The sequence below is a fragment of the Pocillopora damicornis genome, chromosome 12 (assembly GCF_964200805.1).
Source record: "Pocillopora damicornis chromosome 12, jaPocDami1.2, whole genome shotgun sequence".
Taxonomy (NCBI): Eukaryota; Metazoa; Cnidaria; class Anthozoa; order Scleractinia; family Pocilloporidae; genus Pocillopora; species Pocillopora damicornis.
In genome coordinates this window covers 16,934,190-16,957,991 of record NC_142681.1, presented here as the reverse complement: position 1 = coordinate 16,957,991, position 23,802 = coordinate 16,934,190, and the positions used below count along the sequence as shown (strand labels likewise).

The 23,802-nt window shown below is 37.3% G+C and overlaps 2 protein-coding genes across 5 annotated transcripts; both read left to right on the top strand.

Moving 5' to 3' along the window:
- The first annotated feature begins 468 nt into the window (after positions 1 to 468).
- On the top strand, positions 469 to 12,741 carry LOC113675575 (uncharacterized). Of its 3 annotated transcripts, none has more exons than XM_027192167.2 (8): positions 469 to 804; positions 5,532 to 6,125; positions 7,099 to 7,193; positions 7,584 to 7,737; positions 8,399 to 8,465; positions 9,577 to 9,851; positions 10,327 to 10,501; positions 11,382 to 12,741. In XM_027192167.2, the coding sequence occupies exons 2-8, from the start codon at positions 5,562 to 5,564 to the stop codon at positions 11,555 to 11,557; spliced, it is 1,506 nt and encodes a 501-aa protein (XP_027047968.2). In that variant the 5' UTR covers positions 469 to 804; positions 5,532 to 5,561; the 3' UTR covers positions 11,558 to 12,741. The 3 variants fall into 3 exon arrangements, with proteins under 3 accessions (XP_027047968.2, XP_089046681.1, XP_027047969.2); XM_089190555.1 differs by lacking the exon at positions 469 to 804 and adding an exon at positions 1,533 to 1,660; XM_027192168.2 differs by lacking the exon at positions 469 to 804 and adding an exon at positions 2,423 to 2,759.
- A 794-nt stretch (positions 12,742 to 13,535) lies between these two features.
- Positions 13,536 to 22,852, top strand: LOC149036756 (uncharacterized). Of its 2 annotated transcripts, none has more exons than XM_089190017.1 (9): positions 13,536 to 13,608; positions 14,335 to 14,430; positions 16,397 to 17,012; positions 17,582 to 17,676; positions 18,108 to 18,261; positions 19,464 to 19,527; positions 20,288 to 20,556; positions 20,944 to 21,118; positions 21,731 to 22,852. In XM_089190017.1, exons 3-9 carry the CDS (start codon positions 16,455 to 16,457, stop codon positions 21,889 to 21,891), a joined length of 1,476 nt encoding a protein of 491 aa, XP_089046143.1. In that variant the 5' UTR covers positions 13,536 to 13,608; positions 14,335 to 14,430; positions 16,397 to 16,454; the 3' UTR covers positions 21,892 to 22,852. The 2 variants fall into 2 exon arrangements, with proteins under 2 accessions (XP_089046143.1, XP_089046142.1); XM_089190016.1 differs by having other exon boundaries at positions 14,335 to 14,437.
- Positions 22,853 to 23,802: the final 950 nt, after the last annotated feature.

The window sequence follows — 23,802 nt, the reverse complement described above, 5'->3', positions numbered from 1 at the left end:
TAATATGCAATGATATCTTCACATCTTTAAGGCGTAAAAAAGTTCAAAGTCCGGCTAAACAGTTCAAGAAATTGTTCAGTCTGTGTCCGAATCACTTTCAATGAAATAGAATCGTCGTTTCCGAGGTTTAACAATGATTGTTTTTAATTTCGGCGTTGGATCGTTCGAGCGATGTGTTAAGCTGGGTCGGTGCATAATTTTCGATTTCCTTGGCAATTCCCTTCTCTAAACACCACTTTTTCCAAACCGACACCAAAAAGCAGTGCTTTTGACAGTGTTTTCGTTGTTAGAGCTGTTTTTCAGCTGCGGTGGCGAAAGAAACCCTATTCAAAACACCGGCCATTGTTTTGCTCGCAATTTTTCAAATTATCAAATTTTCAAATTTTTTTTGTGACATCCAAGGCTCGCATTTGATTGGCTATCTGTGAGTTTCTTTGATTACTCACCAATTAGAATGTCTGGTTTGTTACTTCTTTTGCACTGAATTAACCCTCTTCTGCACTGAATTTCCTGAAAACTGCATTTATCTTAACCAATCGGAACTGAGTATTTTTTCATGTATATTATTAGTCTTTAAAAAAATTAACTCGTGCTTATTTACTCCAACTGTGAATGCGTTGCCATGATTATAAAGATACAAAACGACATAACAGATGTTAGCGGATTAAAGATGCCCCAAGGCGGGATCCTTTTATCCAAGAACAATATAAACTTGAATCATCTCTTGAAAAAAATTACAGGATGTCCTTTCCTCGCCAAATTTGTAGCTTAATTCTGCTTGCTCGAGAAATTTACCTCTAAAAGGTAAGTGGATTAATATAGTTTTCGAATTTTTCAAGTTTGTCCGCGTTGAAATGGATCGTTGGGTTTGTTAGGCGATGATCATACCTGTTTGGTTTGGTGTTGACAAGAAATCCTGCAAAGAACGCGTATTGAGTGACCTATTTTAGTAATTTCGTTTATCGTAGTTAGTCTCAGCTGAAAACATTCCCTGAAATTCTTTTCTCGTTTTCTGAAAAATTATCCTGATGATATCTGCAAGTCACGTCATTTACACTTGCATGCTGAGGATGGAAACTCTACAAGAATAGCGATTTTTTCAAAGATTTCTTAACTAAAAATTTGGTTTTCTCATTGAAATTTATGTATGTGAGAACATACAGAATTCCAAAATCCAAAATGCGCTTTTTAGTTATTATTTGCGCCAACAGAGAAAGAAAAAAAGGGAGGTCCTTCAATCATTCTCAGTTCGAAATCGCAATGTCTCTCACGCAATATTCATTTATTCAAGGAACATGTAAATTAATCGTGAAGACACGAATAATATTCAAACTTTTCATTTTAAATATCATTAGAATTGGTGCAACGTGGTAAATTATGAGGCAAACTTGCACTATTCCTTTTTTTCTATAGAGAGTGTTAACAAAAATTGCAAGGGAAAAAAAGAGTTGAGATGGATTATGGCTGTAATTGTTTTCACCTATTAGTTATTCAGATAATCGTTAGGGACAGGTGGAATGTTGGCAGGCCCTGAGTTAATTAAACACGCACACCGAAAAACGTCCCAAAAAGAGTGCATAGACAAACAGTTCTCGCGCGATGAACACTTCAATAAATTTAATTTCAGTTTTCGCCCGCGGCTATTTGCAAGATTAAGCTGGTAAGTAAAAACAAGTCGTGGAATATGTTTTGAAATATAACCAAGAAAGTTTTGAGATATAACCAAAACAGTGTAAGTGTTGTGAATGATTAGTTAACTCAGATTATCGTAAAAATTTGAGTAATTTCATTGTACCTTTTAAAACCTTGCATTTCCAAACATTTTCAACCTTAAATTGCATATTGGTCCGGTGTAGATGTATGACAATTTTTGGAGACTTTTATTTGAAAAAGGTGTGACGATTGATAGCAATAGTTTGTGACTGGTCATTGAAATAATTGTGTCTCTTTGAACGACTAACGCTCCACTTTTCCGCTGCAATGTCAGCGCCGTCGTTACATTCAATTAGCAGAAAAATTATTTACTAACGAGGCAAAAACTGCCCGACTTCGATCTGTAGACCACCGTTATATTTTCTATCTTGCATAATTTCTTATCGATGATAAATTGGATATATGTGTGTAGAATGTCGGGCTTCGAAAACGCTACCACGTGATTAATTCAAAATTTGTAAACATCGTTTGCATATATTATGGCGCTGCATAATAAAGAATAAGAATTCATAACTAAGAAAAAGAGTGAATTGAAAATAAACAGGCTCTGAAATTATTTTTTAGTTCTGTAAAAATAAAAGCTATGCCATGGACACAATTTTTACGGGACTTGACATTTGAAATCGTGTTCCTGCAGCATTTGAATATGAATACTTTTTTTCTGGGCAGGTGAAATTGTATTTAAGATGGGGCTGATTGATTTGCAAATTATTGTGGGATAAATTTGTACCGTGTCATTACACAAAGCAACAGATTTAAAAGCAGACATGAAATGCAATGGAATAATGAATTGAAAAACAGGCAGCAGTTACTCTAATGTTTGCAAGATTGTCTGTTTTATCACCGGCTTCGAAGAAATCGTTTTTCCTTCAAATATTTGTGTTTGAGAAGATAATAGCATCAGTAGGAAACCGACCGTTTTCGAGAGGTTGACAAAGCTGTTGCGTGGCAGCGCAAAACATTTCGTGTGCTCAGCTCTTGAAACAAGCGAAGCCTGCAGTTAATGTTTCAAAGAAGATTTCAACACTTGTTTTGCCCACCACGAGGTAAGTTCGCCAATCGAACGTGAAAACAAAACCGAACGGTGTCCTAGTCTGGAATATGTATCTTGAAATTGAGCATATTCTCTAACGTGATGTACTTTGTTATAAAATTTGAAAGTTTTTGAAAAAAGAAAGAATTCCCAATAGCTCATATATATATATCACTTTGAACTAATAAGTTGCATGAGATTTTAACACCATTTCGTTTGGCCATGTGACTTATGGTAGAGGATGCCTATGCTATAAACATCGATGTTGTGGATATAGAGCGATTCAACTCGGAACATTACATTAGGGATTAAGTCCTATGAGCCAATGATTTTTCTGCGTGGGTTATTTGTAGTGTTATGAAGTAAGTAAACGCTGAAATCAGTTTGTACATGTTTCTATAAATTCTAGATAAAGAAAGAAGTTCTTGTAGGGGTGTATTTTATGATTGGTTAGATATATTTGTCGTTGTTATCTAACTTTATCTATGATTTGCCGAAACAACAAGTCATTAAGACATTGAGCGAGTGGTTACCTAACTTAGCAATTGCTGAAGAATTGAAAGTCTTAAAACTATCACAGAGGCGAGCAGATATGAAAGGCAGTGTTCGGCTTCACTTCTCCTTTATACATTACACGCCATTAAAAAAGTGTCTGTCTTGGAACTATGAAAGCTTTTCCATAGCCTTATGAGATATTATCCTTTTAGCAGTTAGCTATTAAAACAATAGATTCTCGATGAGGTGATAGCTTGTACAATTTATCATCAAATTGACAGTTGGCATGAAAACAATATGATTCCATCTGTTTAAAATTGTACCTGAATAGGTCAAATTGCACTTGGTTTGCTAAAGTTTTTCTCCTTCGTCATGACAAGTGTTTGCCTGCAGTTAAAATTACTCAAGAACAAACGAAAAATAATAATTCGTGGTCTCTATTAGAGCCCATTACAATGGCAATGATTCAATCATTGATAAGTTATCCAGTTACTTTTCGTAAACCGATGCTCCCAAACTGTCATGAGTTTAATTCAAGGGAAAAAAAATACTTTTGGTATTGTCACAAGCTTGGGATAGCGAAAAATTCTGAGTTCCGATGAGGAACTGAACCTTAGGGCCTTCGGATGCCGAACTCCGATGTTTTTAGAGTAGTTTAACCAAGCACTATTCCTTAAAAGATAAGTATATCAACGCTACCCCTTTAATGTAGGGCTACTTTTAACCTCTGCACAATTATACGTATTTGCATACAGAAATGTCACTCGAAGGAACTTAGTGCAAGTCAGCTAGACATGTAATTTTGGCAAGAGGAAGCTGTTTGATTTTTTTTTTGTTTGTTTGTTTTTTTTGTTTTGCTCTGTTTTTTTGGTGTGTGTGTGTGTGGTTAATCAATTATTTACCTATTTATTAATTATTATTTATTGATTATTTAGAACTCTCTAAAGAACGCACATGAAAAGTTTACCATTTTTTTGGCTTTCAATGAAACTTCTACCTGTTTTGAAAAAGGAAAGTGAGAGTTTTTGAAATTGATGGGCCTTCTGATGCCACACTGATGTTTTAAAAGTAGTTTAAAGATAAGTAAGTCGATAAGTATATCAACTCTGCCTTATAGTGTACGACTACCTTTGCACAATTAGTTGCATTTGCATGCAGGAATGTCACTCGAAGGAACTTAGTGTAAGTTAGCTAGATGAGTAATATTGAAAAGAGGAAGTTGTTTGATTTTTTTTTTCTGGCTTTTTTATTATTTACCTTGAGGCTTTTAAAGCTCTCTAAGGACCTCACATGAAATGTTTACCTTTGTTTTTGGCTCCCAATAAAACTTCCACCTGTTTTGAAAAAGGAAATTAATGGCTGGCAGAAGAGTAATGTTGGGTATATGGACTCATGATTCAAGTTTGGTAATATTTGTCTCCTTTTTAGTATTACACGTATTTGAAGAGAGATATTTTGCTAGAAACTCTTTAAAGATGATTCAGAGTAAAATGCATATTAATCTAAAGGACAATTTCTTCTACGCAGTCGATAGTCAGTCATTAAGGCTACATTTAAAATTATCTACCACTTTACTGACGCTGAGGCAAATATTGTTTTCATTCAACTGGATGAATTTTACCGCAATACTTTATTTCAGCAAAAGAAAATGATGGCACCATTATGGTGAAAATTGTAGCGTGCGAAATTCATTGGCAATTGAAATTCAGTGAGTGAAAAACAATTCTGACTCGCTTTCACACGGCGGAGGACACATACAAATCCGTTAAAAGATTCATCGATTCCAACTTATTCCGGGTGCCAATTCAGTTTTATAAAATAATTCAAATAGTACGCGCGCTCTGATTGGCCATAAAACCATTTTACATGAGCGTATAAACACGGTTTTCGTTCCTCTTTCATTAGTTATTTTATGAAAAAATGTAAAATGGTTTCCGTGTTTACATAGCCTGATGTAAACCCTCGATAAGCTGGAAACCACTCCGCTTCGCGTCGTTGTTTCCTTCGCTTATCTCGTGTTCTCCCAACCTCCCAAACAGGAAACAATTTTACATTTCTTCGCTGTTGTACCAATGAACACGAAACATTAATGTGTACAAACATACAGATCACTAAGGAAGTCAGTATCTGAGAAACTTGGCACCTACCCCTCCCTTAACCCAACATTAATCCTAACTTATCAGTTGAAGGTTATTTGTTTGGAGAGGGGTAAATGTACAGTTTCTCAGATACTAACAAAAAGTCAAATCCTAACGAATTAATTCAGTAAATGGGTACGTTTCCCTTGCAGATTCAAGAATAAGCTTTCAAGAAGCACAAGATGAATTTTAAAGTACAAAGTACCTTCGCCTTCATAACGATGGTTGTGTTAATCTGGAAACCAGTCTACATGAATCAAAATACCCCGAATGCACCACGAAATGCATGTCTACTAAATGGAGCAAGCTTATCAGTTCTTGTCCATCCTCCGATGACCACTGACTATCGAGACCAAAACTTTAAAGGAATTTTGGGTGACTTTTTTGGCGAAATTATTGAGAAATGCTTCGTTGAACAGTGCCAAATATCCCCAAAATCTTTTAAAATAACGGTGTTTAACTCGACAGCGAGTTTTGTAGGAAGTATGAAAGAGAATAACTCGGATATTGCATTTCCAATCATGCGACCTCTAAAGATGTTTTTGACTAGTGACGACTATAATGGGTCACGTTTTCGTTTTGAGGAGTTCATGAAAACCCCATGGTATTCTCTGATCCTGGACGTGAAAAATTTCAATAGTAAAGCCAATTCAATCGTCTTCAAGACGCTGGGTGAGAGTGTGTGGCCTATTGTCATCTTCACACTTCTTATAGCTGGCATCTCAGGAATATGTGTGTGGGCTTTGGTAAGATATCAGTTATTTAATAAATGAATCCCTTCAGGCGGCTGGTACATCGACTGATAAGTCCGCAGCTGAGATTTGTCCGAGAGATACTGAATATTCGGCTAAGAAGCAAAGCTTTGAAGGCAAATGCGAAATTTCGGGGACAATCTCACAGCCGAAGAAATCATCAGCCGACGTATTAGTGAACCAGAAGGCTTACATAAAGGTTTGTTTCGCTACTTCTTTGTTCTTTTCGGAGCAGCATTTGTGATCAGCTTTTTAATTTCACAGTATAGCGAGTTCGTGAACTCTGGTGCTGGCTTTTCCCCGCTTGCTTTTGTTTCTTTTCGCTGGAAATAATTCCTGGACAAATTTTGACGTAGACGGGGGTTATTTTGATAACTGTCCAGAGATTTTGCATCATGTGACATAAATTAGCCGATAGAATCGCACAAAAATTAAAGGGTGGGCTATGATCTATGATAATTGTAGAGTTATCAGATTTTCTTTTTCCAGTTTAAGTATGAAACTTCTCTATATGGCTTTCTATTGCTGTGGGTGTTGAATGTAATCAAGGGACCTTTGGAGGCTTAAGAGTCGTGAGAGGCGATGATAAACCACGTGAGCTAAAGGATCTCAAGGATGGGTATTGTTGTACAGAATTACAAACAATTGGAAACTGAATTTAGTTTTTAGTACGTCTTCCGAGATTTACATCCTGTGAGGTGGATCCTTCAAATGAAGCGATTTGTTTCCCTAAATTGTTAACGTTTGGCCAAGTTTAAGACAAAACGAGAATAAACCGCAGTTTTTAAGACTCTTCAGACTTAGACTTCCAAGTTTACAATTAACGTAAATCTCCCCGGCTTAGGATGTTCAATTTTCGTTCTTTGGGAATGTTCTTAGCTAATTGCAAGGGTAGATATCTCTTTGATACAAAAAACCTAAGGGAATTACCAGGACAAATTTATATAAATGGTTTTCTCTGTTTCAGGAAACTTATTTCAATGAAGAGGAATTCCCCCGTTCTTTTACAAAGGGGACATACGAGGGATTTTGGTGGGCCTTTGTCTCCATGACGACCGTAGGGTAAGATTTTTACAACTTTAAAAGGGTTTTTCGGAATGGATGGGGGTACAAATAGAACACTAGAACTAGGTTTTTTCTCTTACGATCTCTCGGGTGTACAGGGTAAGGTAACGCTTCATTGTTGTATATTGACGAGAGTGAACTGGTTCAAGAAGAGATGAAAACTTGCAAGTGAGAAGCCGTTGTCTCGCCCCAATCTCCCTCTGTGCCAATTTCTTATCGTCAAATTTTCGCTGAGTAAGGAAAGAGAAACCGACTTTTTGAGTTCCAGGGAGACAAGGTATTTGCTGCTGCCTGATAAAAAATTAAAAAATGATAATAGATTTGTTACCATTTTCAACACAGTCTAAATTGAATTAGAACGACCTTGATTCATTGATCGCATTACAGGTACGGAGACAAAACCCCAAAGTTTGTTTTGGGCCGTATGTTTGGCGTGCTTTGGATCTTACTTGGCTTGGTTGTCATAGCAATGTTCACAGCCACAGCTACAAGTGCTTTCAGTATCGATGTCGATTCCTTGGCACGGGTGACAGGACAAAGAGTAAACCAAAAGACATTCTTTACTAGAAAAATATATAAATGTAACAGTCCTATCATTATGACGTAAAAACCCAATTGACCAGGTTGTAATTAGCTTGGTCTTGCACCTGATTCGCTGAGAGGATGCTAGATCGAGTTTTGATAGTCCTATACAATGTTGAAGTGATTGGTTAAAAATAGGAAGTAAAGGTTTGCACTGCCAACGAAATTAATCGTGTTACTGCAACGTGACTTCATCTTCTCGATTGACTGTGAATAGGAGTGATCGTGTTAGGCCTCTTTCGAGATTCTATCCGCCATGTGCCCCGACAGTGGTCGATGGGCGAACTACTCACAATACGAGGCACTTTCTCTCTCTGCTCTGATTATTTATTATAATGAGCCCCTAGCAACTACATAATGCAGTTTTGGCCTTGTAGACGAAATTTTAACAGACGTGTAACGTGATCGCATGTACTGAGGATCGATCAACACGATCGAGTCGCACCGTATTTTAAGATTAATTAAGATGGAAGATGAACCAAATACCAATCTTTTGCTCCCGGTAGCTTGACGAGACATTTAAGTGGTAAAACTGTTGTTGTGAAGAAGTAAAAGCAGCGAGGGAGATGAAAGTAAGTTAAGAAACGTGTGTTATTGATGTATTTTCATTTCCTTCTCAGATTGGCGTAATGAGTAATACAACAGCTAGATTAGAAGCGAATAAACTAGGAGCCAAGGAGGTGAAAGGTGAGTCGGCAAGCTGGGTTATTTTTGTCTTAATATGCAAACAATAAGTTTATAAAACCATTTTCGACAAAAATCGAGGGGCCTCTCTTTCAGGACAATGCGCAGTAATAAAAAGGGAAACGAAAACGCAAACAAACAAAAAACCTCCCAAGCTATACTGAGTATCAGGTTATCACGAGATCCAAAGAATAAAAATAAAAAAAAATTTTTCAGTCTCCAATCAAGAAGAAAAGTAACATCCATGGTTCAGGAAATCCCCAACAGCACCGGCACCGTAGTATAAATGGTTTTTGATCAGAAGTAAAACTTACTGGATCTTGTCGTCTGATCGTTTAGGTGGAAGAATTCTGAAAATGAAAGTGACTGACGTTTTGACAACCTGAGCGAAAGTCATCATCAGATTCAAGTTGGAAACTGTTTACCATTGAAGGGCCGATTCTGGTTCGTGAAACTAATCGCTAGGTCAGTGATGCTGTTGGCTGCAATTAGCTGTGCAAACCATGATAGCGGCAACTACTGTGAAGTTGAATCTGATAATAACCCGCTCAGGTTGTCGTTTACAGAACAGTGGAGCTCCGATAACTCGGACTCGAAAGGGAAACAATAATAATGGTTCAAGTTAAGGGGTTTCGATTAATCGGGATTGGTGCTGAATTTCAATTTTCCTATTACAGGGTGTAATGACTAATAGAAAGTCATGTTTTTTCTATTCTTACACAGTCTACATTCATATTCGCACATTAAGTTTGTTTTATGTGGGAGCTTTTTGATAAGAACGTTAAGTTTGGGAAGTTAAGCTAAATATAACACTTTTTCATAAATGTTTTCATGTTTGGTTCAATCGCAATCAAATTAAGATTGGAACACTTTGACGTTTGTTGACCGACGTTTCTAGTTAAATTTCGAGTTATCAGGGTACATTCGAGCCAAGGGAGAGTTAAATAGCTCGGGTCACGCAACCGAGTTCAATTAGCTGATACTAATTGATTTGATATATTGGGTCAAATCCTGAGGAAATCGCATTTTGTTCGAGTTAACGGGGTTCTACTGTACTGCTCTCTGCTGGAAGATCAGAATACAAGTGATCACCACTAAACGAATTGCTTTTTAGAGTTTGCATCAAAACAAGCCTTGCTGAGTGCCCTTCGGAAAAATGAAATAGAAGGCATTTTCATGGACAAGTACATGGCTTCCTACATGCTCTACAAGCAGAATGACTCAAATTTCAAAGTATTTAAAGACTACGAAGAGAAAATTCCTTATGAACTGGCATATCGCGATAGCCCACTCTTCAGAAATGCATTTGAAAGGGAGACTTGCGCTCGTAATCTCCTTCAGAAAAGTTTTGTGGACAGCTACCTTATGAAGTACCTAAAGCCAGTTGTGGTAGGTATCATTCATACCTCAGTAATTTTCATGGTGGTTTAAGGCACGCCCAATTTGAGTGCGGCATCTAAGGCAAAGAGCAAAGGATTCGTATCTGAAAATGTGAAAAGGTATTGATAAAATAAGCCAACGAGCCGATTGGCTCAACTAGCCGGACCTTATTCCGGTTTAAAGAAGCGTGAAGTGACCACCTAGGAGTATTGCTTCCCTTGGATGGTATTCTAGCCCATCGTTACCTCTCTACATTTCTTCAGGCCTCCCTGGCATTTCGCCGCTGCCTGCTTATACTCCCGGATAGAGAGGGGCACTGTGAGAACAAAGCCTGTCTTGCCTAAAAACGCAACACAATGACACAGCCAGGTCTCGAACCCAGATCTCTCGAACCAGAGTCTATCGGACAGTCCGTCAGGCCATGCATTGCATCCACCGACGCGTCAACCGTTACTCTTGAAATAACTGCATATTTGTTTTTCAGGCGTACAACGCCGATAGCGACGCCATTAGCCCGTTCTCTGGTGAAAATCCGTGCACTCGCAAGTTCCTGTTAATCATCATGGGCGTGTTCCTTGGTCTTTTATCCATTGGGCTTGTGGCAGAAGTTGTGATCAGACTCATCAAGAGGAGAAACAAAAAAGTGAAGAACGTTGCAGGTATTAGCAGAAACTAGAACGAAACACTTTTTTGGTTGTTCAATATAATCCTTTTTTTGCAAGAGAAAAACGAACTTCCTCTGCATACATACATAAAGGCAAAAAAAACTTAAGCATATATGTGACCTTTATTTCCTCTCGGACGAGTTTTATAATTTGAGAGTAGCTACATAGAATTAGCTAATATCTTCGAGAAATAAAAACGTTAACAAAAACAAAACAATGTCAAATGTATATATATATATATATATGTATATTTGAAGGTTGAACTAATTAATAAGACAACTTTTCTGTGACTCTGATTTTCCCGCTTACGCGATCATATATATGTATATATACACATATGTATATTTGAAAAAATATATATATTTGAAAATACATATTGAATATATATACCTTTTCTCTTCTCATCTCTTCTAGATGGAAGAGAAAAGGTATATATATTCAATATGTATTTTCAAATTGCAACGTTTTTGAAAATGGATATATATATATATATTAAAAAATATATGTATGTAAATAAATTATATGTATGCATGTACATATATATATATATGAGTCTAATATGTATATGCATATGTATATATATGTGTAAACGTATATGTGTGTATATATATGTATGTATGTACTATAGCTTGGTCCATTGGTAGTGGATCTACCCATGTTCTACCTGTGGATCTACCTATGGTCCATTTTTCCTGACCGGTAGGGACTGTAGGCTCAACAGATCTTAATGGTTATCCTACTTATCACTGAGAAACAGCCTCACTTTATGATTCGATGTATTTTTAGGTACAATGTGGTTCCATCGGTTGGTCAGACAATACATAAAAAGCTGAATTTATTCTGAATCATTCAATCCTTTCCTTTCCTTTTCCAGGTGAAATCGACTTGAAAGAAGTGGAAGTGCATAATTCCAAAGGACACCTTAAAGATATTGAAGATAAAGTGAGTCAACTGGTGAACGAAGTCGGTAAACTGCAAGCGCAGCTGGCAGCTATGTCTTCTTCAGTAAACGGCACTCAGTTTGGGGGACAGCACACTCCCCACTTTTAGGATGAAAGCAAGGAAGACTGAACTCCCACACTATTCTCCACTCATAAGCGACCCTAAAATTGAGTTTTTCTTTATGCAGTACTGCGCTTGAAGAACGCTTACCGACGACCGGCAAGACCGTTCTTATATTTCCTTTAAGTATGAAATTCGTATAGAGTGAAAAAGATAGTTATCGTTGGAAATTCAACTTTACTTGGCTTAATTACCAATGTAGCCGTTATCCATCCTCGAAGAGACATCTCTAGCTATCCCATAGGACTCAGTTCTTGATGTCCTTGGGATAAAAGTTGCATCACACCATCATCGATGTACAGGATGGATATACAAGAACTTACATTCAGAGAACAGCCCCGAAATGAGAGGAAAATATTCTATATCGTAAAGGAGTCCAAAAGAAACCCCTCTGTATAAAATGATCATTAAGGGACCTTGTGATCTCTTGATTCTTTACGAATCTTAACCCTTTAACTCTCAAGATCTCATTTACTGTCTGACATACAATTCTTATGATGTCAATTCGGAGAATTTGTTATTGGATCAACTAATAATCCCCTTATTGATATTTTACTCTATTCTAATCACCTCCATGCTTCATATTGTATTGATATTGTAAGGAGAAATTCCCTCTTGGTCACTCATGGGAGGTAAAGGGTTAACGTTACTCTAAATATATCGCATTGGTAATATATATTATTGTGAATAAGATTTTCTGTAGCTCATTGGTAAATATCTAGATCTCGAAGATTAAAGGCAATTTAGTCAGTTTTTAGACCAGTAAAGACAGCGCCGTGAAGACATACTGGTCCTTGGTAATGAAAAAAAACCTTTCTGTCTCAGTGTTTCACTTTCGCCTCAGGCTTCTCATACAAATAGTCATTTCTAAACGACAAAATTTGTTTAGCTCTCAGGACGTGAAAAAGGCCTCAATAATTTGTTAATACCTTGTAAAAGAAGCGTAATAAAAAGATGAAACTATAGTAAAATTTAAGGCCATGAACTACGTGAAGATAGCTGCTCACAAAATATATGCCATTCGCTCTGACGAAGGACTAACGCTCGAAGCGTCAGCTTAAAAACTCTTCACGGTGGCCAATTTACGTTATCAACTCAGTTGATAATACCAAGCACCGTAGTTTCTCTTTACCACCTTTATTCATTTGTGATTGAAATACTTTGAAAAGCGATATTTTCAAGTTCACCATCCTCTGTGCTCGTCTGTGCTCAACCAACCTTGTTCCCTTTCTTTCATTCTTACCTGTTCCCTTCCAGAAAGCCAGGCTACTTAGCCCTTATTGAAATGTAATTTTGCAGATAAAAAAATAACGTGACGCACCCCCCTATATTCCTACCTTCATGGACAGCTGGATATTTAAGAAAAGTCAAAATTGTTTAGATGAACATGTCATTCACTTAAGGCGAGAATGGGACGAAAGTTAGTCCTCCTCGATAGATCGAACTTAGACCTTTGGATAAGATCATAAAGGCATCACACATCTATCACGAACGTGAAACAAAGAAAAGTCTTTCGGGGAACTCAAATTTTTTCTTGGCCTCAAACAACTAGCTGATAAATAACACCTTTTTTTTCGACGATTGAGCTAAAAATTACCATCTTTTTCATATTTTAAAAGTTTTTATAATTTTTTAATCCAAGTTTAACTTTATCTTAACATAAGGTTTAACTCCATGGTGACTGTCATCTTAGGTAAACTTTTAAGTAGGAGTTTCACTTTTATTACGATAACCTGAAACAACAAAATATATCGTTGAACGATTTTTTAATTTCTACCTAAAGCTGCCATAAAGGACAGCTGGAAAACGAAAAGTGGATTTTTTTTGCATACCCTATATGAGGTTTGACGCTAAGATAATATACCCTAAAGGGACTGTTATATCCCGATCCAATTAGCACCGAGGAAGATAATTATGTAGATGCTTTTTGGTGAAGATTTTCATAATAATCACTATTTCCCCTTTACTTAAAGGCAGTGAATTCAGTGCTGGTGCAAGATCATCGAGCACTGTGATAAATAACACAAAAGTCGTTTGAAGTAAGTATTTATAACTTTATTGCGCTGAAAGTGACTAAATTCAGTTTTTCTATCGTTTCTACATCGTTTGTTGTGCGGCATTGAAAAACTTTGACGATGTAAACTGTGAGTGAATCAACGTTACTTTGGTGAATAACAACGTGCATCAAATTGCCGAGGTCATGAGCAGTTGAACGAGCTCGACTAAAGTTATGTTTAGCTTCCATAAGTCTCACTTTCAGCATGTTTCTTCTCCAGATAAATCCGATCAAACGAAAGTTTTAGGAAGCGAGAAATGCTTGATTTTTTTGGTTAAGTTAAGATGTGCGCAGCTTTTATGATTTTATTGTTAATTGATGATAGCGTTTATTATTAGGGAAGACCTTAATATCTATCTGATTATAGAGTTATAGTTCCAGATGCTTTGATAGCATGATAAGGCATAACTTTCTCCAAGTAGTTTCAAGAAATTATACAAATGGCCTTTTAATCTGAAAAGAAAATGAAGAATTATATACTGTCTTCCTCATACAACAGCTGATAATCAGAGCTTTAGAGGTTAACAAAAAATAGAAGGGGAGGTCAAATTCTGTATTAAAAGCGAAAAACTATTACGTGTAGCTAGAAGGGTATATAGAATATCGAGATTAGTCTAGATTTTCCTTAGCGCAATCTTTACTTTTGATCGTCTTTAGTTGAAGGCTTATAAAAATGAAAGTTTCAACTTGTCGCAAAAATTATGTTCAGGTGCACCGCTGATAAAGTAAGGAGCAGGCATCTACTATTCAACGCTACGAAACAGACAATTATTTGAGGCTCTACAGTTTTCAGAGAACATACAAGGTATCGCGTAAGTACAAAAATCAAGTTCTTTAGAGTCACTTTCAGCATTACATAGGGTTGTATTTAACCCCTCTGCACTTGACTTCTCGCACACATCACATTATATAAAGATTCAGTATAAAAAAACCTACACGAACGAAATTGAAAATGATGACTTTTCTATTTTTGGTGATGATTATATTACATTGCTTATCCATAACCTCTGTTATTTGCATTCATAGTGAAATAAAACACCAAAGTAATAACAAAACTTAAAAAATATAATGAATATGGTTAAAAATGGACGAATTCGATATAACGAGTTCGAAATGTTTACGGTTTAATTTTGCACAATAGTCATAGCATTAACTTTAACGTTATTTCTTAAGAATTAACATCTTGGACTTCTTAAACTGAAGAAAAGCTTTGATGAAAACCACTCAGCAGCAAACATTTCCCGATTAACTTTTTCTAAGATCGGCTGTTTTGTCATTCACTGATAACCCACAGACACGTACCAATACAAGTATTGTTTCAAAAACACAGGCTATCGGGACTCCCTGGAAAAGTGTTTGATTAACTTCAATGTGAACAGCTTAGTTTATCAAAACAGAGTCTGCCAGTTTCTCACGAAAATAGAACTTTCTAGAGCCCGAAAACATAATAGATGATTGAATTTTCTCAACACCAGTCTACCGGACGGTTGAATTATTTAAATGTATGAATATATTTAACAACGCATGCGATGAAGATGATTATCTGTTTTGGTACGGTTACCAGAAAACACAAATTTTGACGCAGTATTTGACGTTAAATCGTTTCTTTTTATCATCAAAAGAAAAAAACCTTGAAATAAATTTACAAACTTTAAGAAAACTCTTATTTTAAGTTGTCACAAAGGCAGAAAATAAGCCTTTGCTCTTTTTTGCTACTGCAAATATACTCTCGATTGAAAAAACTTTGACACTTAAAAAGAGTGACATTTCGATGAAACCCAACGGCTTTTATGGGAAATTTTCGCACAGTTACAAGATCAGTATTAAATTATTCTTCTCTCATTGCAAACCTCTGTTAACGTTGATTGTTTTCTTTCATGAAAGCGGGTAGGGCTTCTATCGTTTACCACGTGCAGCTAATGATGCAACTATAGTCTATAGTGGTTATCATATAAATGCCCATAAAGCAGTTCGTCCTCATCGTTAGCTTCTTACGCTTTTTAGATATTAACGCTTTTGCAATTTAGTTTATACTGATTAAAGCTCGCAGCTTAAGATCTAGGTCTACTCGATGGGAAAGTTATTTATTCATGTCGATGGGAAAGTTATTTATTCATGTTCTGTGGCTTGAGACTTTTAGCCTCTCACCATTTCCATATTGGAGTACATAACCGCTGATGGTACAAAAATCCTTACTGGCACCTAATTTTCATTGGCAATCTGAAACAATCAAACACCGAAAAAAATGAGGAATATGCGCTGACATGAAGACTAACAGACGCAACTAGAACAAATGTTGGGGTTGTTTTCAATGTTTCTGTTGCTTCCGAATCACTTCTTCCAATTTGGATACCACTCAGTCCTTGTGTGGTAAATTCAGTTCAATGAGCAACACTAAACCTATAACTTCTACCAAATAAAATTGTATGAAACTACTGATGCCTAATGCTCAAAACAAAGAAGGGGATGGGGTCGCCTCTTGCGTGATGTGAAGGGATTGGTGTGCCGCCGACACCTTGAAATCCTTGAAAACCCCCCGAAAATTTTATCGTTTCACTTCTCTGCCAAAGAAAAATATGGTCATGGGTTTGTGCTTATTAACCTCGTGGAGCCCCGCTTAACATATTCATGAATTTCATAGGCAGCATCGTGCCAATGACATTACAGGGTCTTATAAACGGAGGGGGAGGGAGGCTAATGAATGCTCTGCTTACTACCTCTTTTGAACATCGTTACAAAGAAGTTAGTTTTCTGTAAATTTTATCTTTCAGAAAGCAGAATTTCAAAGGTGTTGTTGCTAGCCACGATAAAGGAAGCGCTTTGATAAAGATGATGTTCGCGGCCTGCGTAACAATAACTTTACTGCTCTATAGACCAGCACTTACGAACACGATAGGAAGTCGTGATCGATCTGTGGGATGTCCGCATTCTCGTCAACAATTTACAGTATCAATTCTTGTGATTCCCCCATATACCATCATCTCTGATTCAGGCGAATCAATAGGCATACTAGGAGATTTTTTCGATGATATCATCCACAGATGTCTTCTTAGATTTTGTGGTTTGTCTAAGGATGCCTTCAACATGACTTTTATTAACTCGAGCAAAGAATTCCAAATGATCCTACAGAACAATATGACGGATTTCGCCTTGCCAGTATCCAAGCCAATGCAGTTGCTTCTCCGTCCTGACGACCATGATGCACAGCCACTTATGATGGTTGAACAAATCATAAGTTCTCCCGGCTATTCGCTGATAATGGACGTAGAAAATGTGAATGTCAGAGCCAACAAAGCCGCACTTATCAAGTTATACACAGAATCTTGGCCTATTACAATATTTGCATTTATGGTCACTGGAATCTCTGGAATGGTCATATGGATCCTGGTAAGTATCATCTATTTCCCAAAATATCTAATTAAGTTGCAATTTTGCTCGGCCATTCAAAAACCGCGATATATCAATTATTTTTACAGAAGAACTATGATTTGCAAAAAAAGCAAACTTTATCTCATTTAAAAGCAAGCCACTATACAAAACCGAATTGAAATATATGGTGGATAATGTAGAAAAGCCTTTGCCTTTCTTTCTTCACCTCTTCCTAGATAGGAAATAACAATGGGGGAACTTTAAAATGTATAAAGAGTAACAAGGTCAGACCACAACACAGGGAGCCACTACATTATTCTTTGCGAGCAATGTTTCGGTCCTTTAACGTCTCCTGCTAACCAGTACAGTCCTGGCCTACGTTTATCGTCCTCTCCTGCAAAGACTAGAGTGTCTAACCATTTGCAGATGTCATAAAAATAGCAGATACTCTCAGCTATTTCAACATCTTGAGTGTTGGTCCCGCCTGGGTCTTGAACCCTACATCTTCCGCACGACAATCAACCCGGTGCTCTATAAAATAAGATAACCAAGTGCAGTTATGAAAATAGTTTCTAACTTTCTTTCAGGAGACGCACTTCAACGATGAGGAATTCCCCCGTTCATTTGTAAAGGGATCCTATGAAGGCTTTTGGTGGGCCTTTGTTACCATGACAACAGTTGGGTAAAATAAACGTCCATTTTAGAGGGTTTTGTACGACACAGGCAGTTAATGCCATCAACTTTGCAAAGCATTTCATGATCATTTTGAACCCAATATCCTCTCTAAATCCAATCATCAATTCAAAAGGTCCAAAAGGGTTGGCTACCGACACTTTTGGGTTATATCTACAAAAATTGCACAAGAAGTTTAGAATTGGTTTTGAGCGGTTTCTTGAGGAGTTTATGGGGAGATGTGTGGAAAGCAAAACTAGTGGGTTTCTAAAACACCTCAGGGATTGTGACTAAATTCTGGAGGTTACTTGATATTAAAACGAGCAACCTTTCTAGGTAAGGTGACAAGGAACGTCTGGTTTAGTTTTTATCTTTACTGAAGCTTACCTCTATTTTGAGAATATAATGTTGTAAATTTGATTTGTCTTTGCTCTACTTCAGTTACGGAGATAAAACTCCCAAATTTATTTTGGGTCGCGTATTTGGAGTGTTCTGGATTATGTTTGGTCTGATCGTTGTTGCGGTCTTTACAGCTACAGCCACTAGTGCACTTAACACAAGCATAGATAGCTTCGTAGGAGTTGAGGGAAATAAGGTATGTGTGTGTGTGAAATAGTTTTTTGTCTCTCATTTTTGTTACCGTCTTAAGAGAAATGTGGGCATGTTGGACCGTCGATGGTGCTTCATTACCGAACCCTTTACATCTTCCTATCATATTTTTCATATCGATCTCTATACTTCTCCAGCGGTATTGAAAAGGAAAATTTTTTTCACAAGCGATTCCTTTCCTAATGATCATTTCCCTTATTCTCATGGCCTTAAGCTTGGATACTGTAGGTTGAAATTGGATGCTAACCCTTAAAGCCCCGATATCAACATGTATGTTCTCGTCATCATTCTCCATATGTTTCTTATTTTAGCGATTGAGAGAATTTGTTCAAACATAAAGACATTTCTTCTTTGGTGATCATTTCAATCATTCTCATGATCTGTAGATTTGATCAGGTAGTGATATTGTTAGGAGAAATTAGATGCTGGTCACTATTGGGGTTAACCTGAATTGACACCAAACGAATTAAGCTGATAGACATCGAGATATAGCGCCAATAGAATCGCAATAATGTAAGCATGAGGATCAATTATTAAAACACAGCGGCAGGTCGGTAAAAAACGGATCTACGAAGCAGAATTAGATTGAGGCGAAATGTGCCAATGAAGGCGTGCACAAACGCATCAAGGGTAGTTGACCATTTGCTGGATAATAGCGACTCGATATCTTTTGATTATTTCGCCTGAGACTAGCAACTAAGGAGCAGAGAGGTCGCGGTTCTCCGTTGATAGCTTGACTCAACAATTTATTCTGTCTCTAAATCGTAAGAAAAACGATTAAACATTCATTTATCATCACTTTAACAAATAGATTTCATGTTGCTGCGAGTCTGTTCAGTAATAGATCGCAGATGACTTAAATTGTATTAAGGACAAACAAATAGCACTTAAGGCGCAGCCGGGTGTATGTGTCACTGATTTTCTTACCACGTTCTGGCGTCGTCTGTGATCTATTACTAAACTGACCCATGGCAACACGGAAATTATCTGTCTAATATAACAAAGAAGGGAAATGTCGTTAATGGGTGACGTCACCCCCGCGTCTGTCCTCTAATAGACTATTGGTAAGAACTAATCAAAATGAGTGTATTACCAGCAAAAGGCCTTAGACTAAGTCTGTATGACTGAGCAAATTAGGAAGAGAAACAAGGACGTAACGTGTTCTTCTACTTTCCATTTGGTTTTCAGATTGGTGTGTTGAATAGCACGTCGGCAGAGTTTGAGGCCAGAAAAAAAGGAGCATTTGTCAAGAGTAAGCCTTAAAAAAATCAGGCCATTTCAATCCTACATATAAGAAAAAATCGGACCACACTCTTAAATTGATATACAGCCCATTTATATAATCAAAACCTTGGGGGTAAAGTGTGTATTGAAATAGCTATCTTACACTTTACAAAACCTGACGGCAACATTTCGTGTTCACGCTAATCAGCAACGACCGCATACAACACAAAAACCTTTCCGAGGCAAAACCACAAGCGCGCAAAGCCTCTGGGGTGTGGATGATCTTTTAAACGAATTTAGCTGTTTCGTCTCCTCGAACTAGTTTGAGGAACAGTTCACTTTGATATACCTAGCATGAAGTTACAGAACAAATTCTCTCCTTTTTAAAGGAATTACGGCTTTTAAGTGAAACATTCTACAGGCGACATAACAATTAACCCCCCCCCCCCCTTCCCACCTCCTATAAACTCACAAATCCTCATAGATTGGTCTACATTCATTGCCTGGTGCCCGAGGGGAGTCACAGGATTTTGGTTGGGTTTACCTGACCTGATACCCCCTGTAGTCAACTCAGTTGTGTAATAATCTAAGAATCCCCTCTCATTGGAAGTCAGTTTTTATAGTCCTCTTATATACGACTAATTCCCCTCCGTTTCCCCTAAAAACCGTGCGACCATCCCACCCCCCCCCCCCTGCAAAAAAAAATAACCCTTCCGTCCCTCTGGCGATAAAAAATCAAAACCACTAAAATTCATCCACAATACAGCTGATAAACGTTTTCCTAATAGGTTTTTCGTCAATTGAAGAAATGTTCTCCAGCCTACGGAGTGGTGAAATAGACGGTGTTCTCATGGACAAGTTTAGAAGCCCAGAGGTTCTGCGCGCAACGAAAGATAGGAATTTCAGAGTGTTTTCTGGCTACGATGCAAACGTCCCATACTACCTTGCAGTACACAACAGTTTGAGGAGCCTGTTTGAAGGGGCGTCATGCATCAAAAACAGGATTAACAACCAGGATTTGGAAAACCTGTTTATCAAATATCTCATGCCAGTGGCGGTAATAACACATCTCCTTACCGAGACATGATTGTTTTTGTTTATTTGTTTTGCTTGTCTCATGTTTTTTTTTTCGAGCCATGATAACCTGGACCTATTCTAATAGGCTATTTCCAAGTTCTAAGCGTTCTTACTTTTAACCCTTTAACTCCCAGATCAAATTTGTACTTCTCCTTACTGTCAATCGTACAATTCTTATAATATTAGTTCAGAGAATTTAGAATTGGATCGACTAATTATCCCCAAATTGACATTTTTCTTTATTCCCATCACTTATATGGTTGATATTGTATTGATATTGTAAGAAGAAATTCTCTCTTGGTCACTCATGGGAGTTAAAGGGTTAAAATATGAACCATAAGTTTTTTTCATATTATCTTACTTCCAGGTGTACAATAGTGAAAAAGACTCCTACGCTGTGTTTTCTGGCCACTCACCTCAGACGAATAGATTTTTGGTCATCGTCGTGTGTGTGTTCCTGGGTTTCGCTTTCGTTGGCATCACAGCTGAAGTCATTTGTAAGACTGTGAGGAAAGGAAATTTGAAAGTGAGAAGTAGAGAAGGTATGGATTCTTAATGATCTTCCTCACTGTGGATATACTTAACAGTTTGCTTCACTAAGTTGGCCTAGTGTCAACGGATTGAAAGGATTCACATTCAAAACGAGGAAAGGAGAGGTGTGTCCATGGGTGCACACGCAGAAAAAGAGTGATGCACTTTCCATTTGGACAGATAGCTCGTTTTTTTTTTATTCTTTATATTTTTGGCGTGTTAATAACATCGAACTACAGAGGTATTCTATTTTTCTCGCAGTTCCTAGCTTGGGTGTCACATGTGGGTTAAGTTCATTGGTTGTTCTCATCCTCTGAGGGTTTTTCTCCGGGTTCTCCGGCTTCCCTCTCCCCACAAAAACCAACTTTCCAAATTTCAATTCGACCTGGAAACAGTGGACAAGAAAAGCCACATCGTGGAATGTCCAGTGATAAATTATTATTATTATTATTATTATTATTATTATTATTATTATTGTTCAAGAGGTTATGATCTCTTGTATTATTATGATTACCGCAGATTGGTTGAGTAAGTACAGAAATCAAACAGGTGGGGATTTGATGCTTTTCTTGTTTTTTTTTTTTTATTTGCAATGAACGTGATAAAGAATTTCCTTTAAACAGACCGGGAAAACGGAAATTATTTGAGGGAAGTTGGCGAGCACAGTGCTAGTAAACCTAACTTGGCAAATGTGGAGAACAAGTTAAGACAACTGGTCGAAGAGGTCAGCAAACTACAAGAGCAAATTTCAGCCAAAGGACGGCGAAGCACAACTCACATGTGACAGACAGTGGTACATCTCAGTTGCAATTTTTCCATGGTCATTTGGTCACCAGTGGAAACCAATCATAGAAGCGGTGAAGCCAGGGAGATGAAATTTTATTTTCAATCCTTGATGTTACTAGAAGCAAGAGTAGGGAATGGGGAATGGGAAAATGAAACGGAAAATTGAAAATGGGAAATTAGATTTCACATTTTTTTTGTTTTAGATTTACTATTTATAGTGAGGAACAGATAATTTTCATCGATATCCTCGTACTCTTTCAAAAAACATCAAGGGGAAAATTCAAGGAACGAAATAAATTGATAATAAGGAAGAAGTGAATTCCGAGGAACATATAATATCCGAGGGCAAATGTACGAGTATATTTTTGCGCGCAAAGTAGAGGCTATTGTGTTTCATATCCTTCAAATATTTTACAAAGCGACTGAAAAATTGTTTACGAACAGCTTACTCTTTTCTACGGGGCAAGTTTTCTTTTTGAGTGTTCTCTGGTACGAATTTATGAACAACCAAATATTTCCCTTCTTCTGTAACAACCAAAAAACGCTCTCTCATCTTGAATTAAATTTGTAAGCTGAGACTCATCGTAGCGGGCGTGAGGTTTGAAAATTGTGGAATATCACTCGGGTAGTCTTCGAATATCCCCCAGTTTAAGCTGTGGATTATTTTGTTAACGCGCTACGTTTACATCAGCCGCGCGTGAGCAAAAATATTTGATGGATCATAATAAAGGATATACCTAAATCTCTAAGATTGAAATAGGTATACATATATAGATTTGGGGCGGATCCCAACCCATAAATTTGTTAGCCTTAGCATGGAGTACTTTGTTAGGACGTTTGCTGATCATCTAATGTCAGAAGAGTGGGAGTTACCAAGCTCAGTTTCAAATCACAAGCAGGATCCTGTAGTTTTTATCTAAGAGAACGTCAGCTTGAGTAAAATTTCAATGTAGTGTGTGGAATATTCTAATTAGTATTTTTCAATACACATCATTAATCAGCTACGATGAGTTATTCTTCATTTTTCTCTAACACCCATACCATTTACCTATCGGTTGTCTTCTCCCTTTCTTTTCATTCCGTGACCCAACCCTTTCCTTCATCATAGCGCATTCGTACGAAAAGCATTACCCATCAAGCCAAGTGCAAAAATTGTACAGGCGCAAAATTTCGCATACTAAACTTAACCTGTTTTTTGTACTGTCTACTCAAATTTGTACCATGCGTGGAAGTGGAATATCTTGACTGGACATAGTGCATATCAAACAGCAAAACAATTGTCTTAAATCTAATCCATTCGAGATCTCTATCTCACAGGAAAATAGGAAAGCTAACAGCATTTAAGGAATACAATCTCGAAAGAAACATAGTAAAGTTCTTGCTGGAAAAAGTGACCAAAAAAAGGGTGTCCACCAACGTTGTGCTGAAATGAAAATAGAAACGTAACGTGACTAGACATTTGAGCGGAAATAAGAAAGCCGATGACCAAGTCTGAGAAGTGAGACTTGCAGAAACACTGGCAAATCATTTTTGCCGTTCTCAGTTTTGACAAAGTAAGGTTTACGTTCAGAGCCTATCGGATAAGGGAAATAGCTGATCTCACTAGATACGTTTGGAACCGTCGACATCTTGGAACCCTCTTTCAAGTGTAGACGAGTTTAATAAGGTTTCATAAACTTGATGTGCGATGCCAAATAACCGTCAATTCGCCCTTTAATCCCTAAAAGTGATTGGCTTCTAATTCCCCCTACAGTATCACTGTTCATTCAAACATTGAAGTCATGAGAATAAGGGAAATGATCACCCAACAGAAAAGCCCTTGATTTTTAAACAAGTTCTCCGTGACATCACCTTAAGAAATACAATGAGAACAGTATGGAGAATATGCATACTGATATTAGGGTGTAAA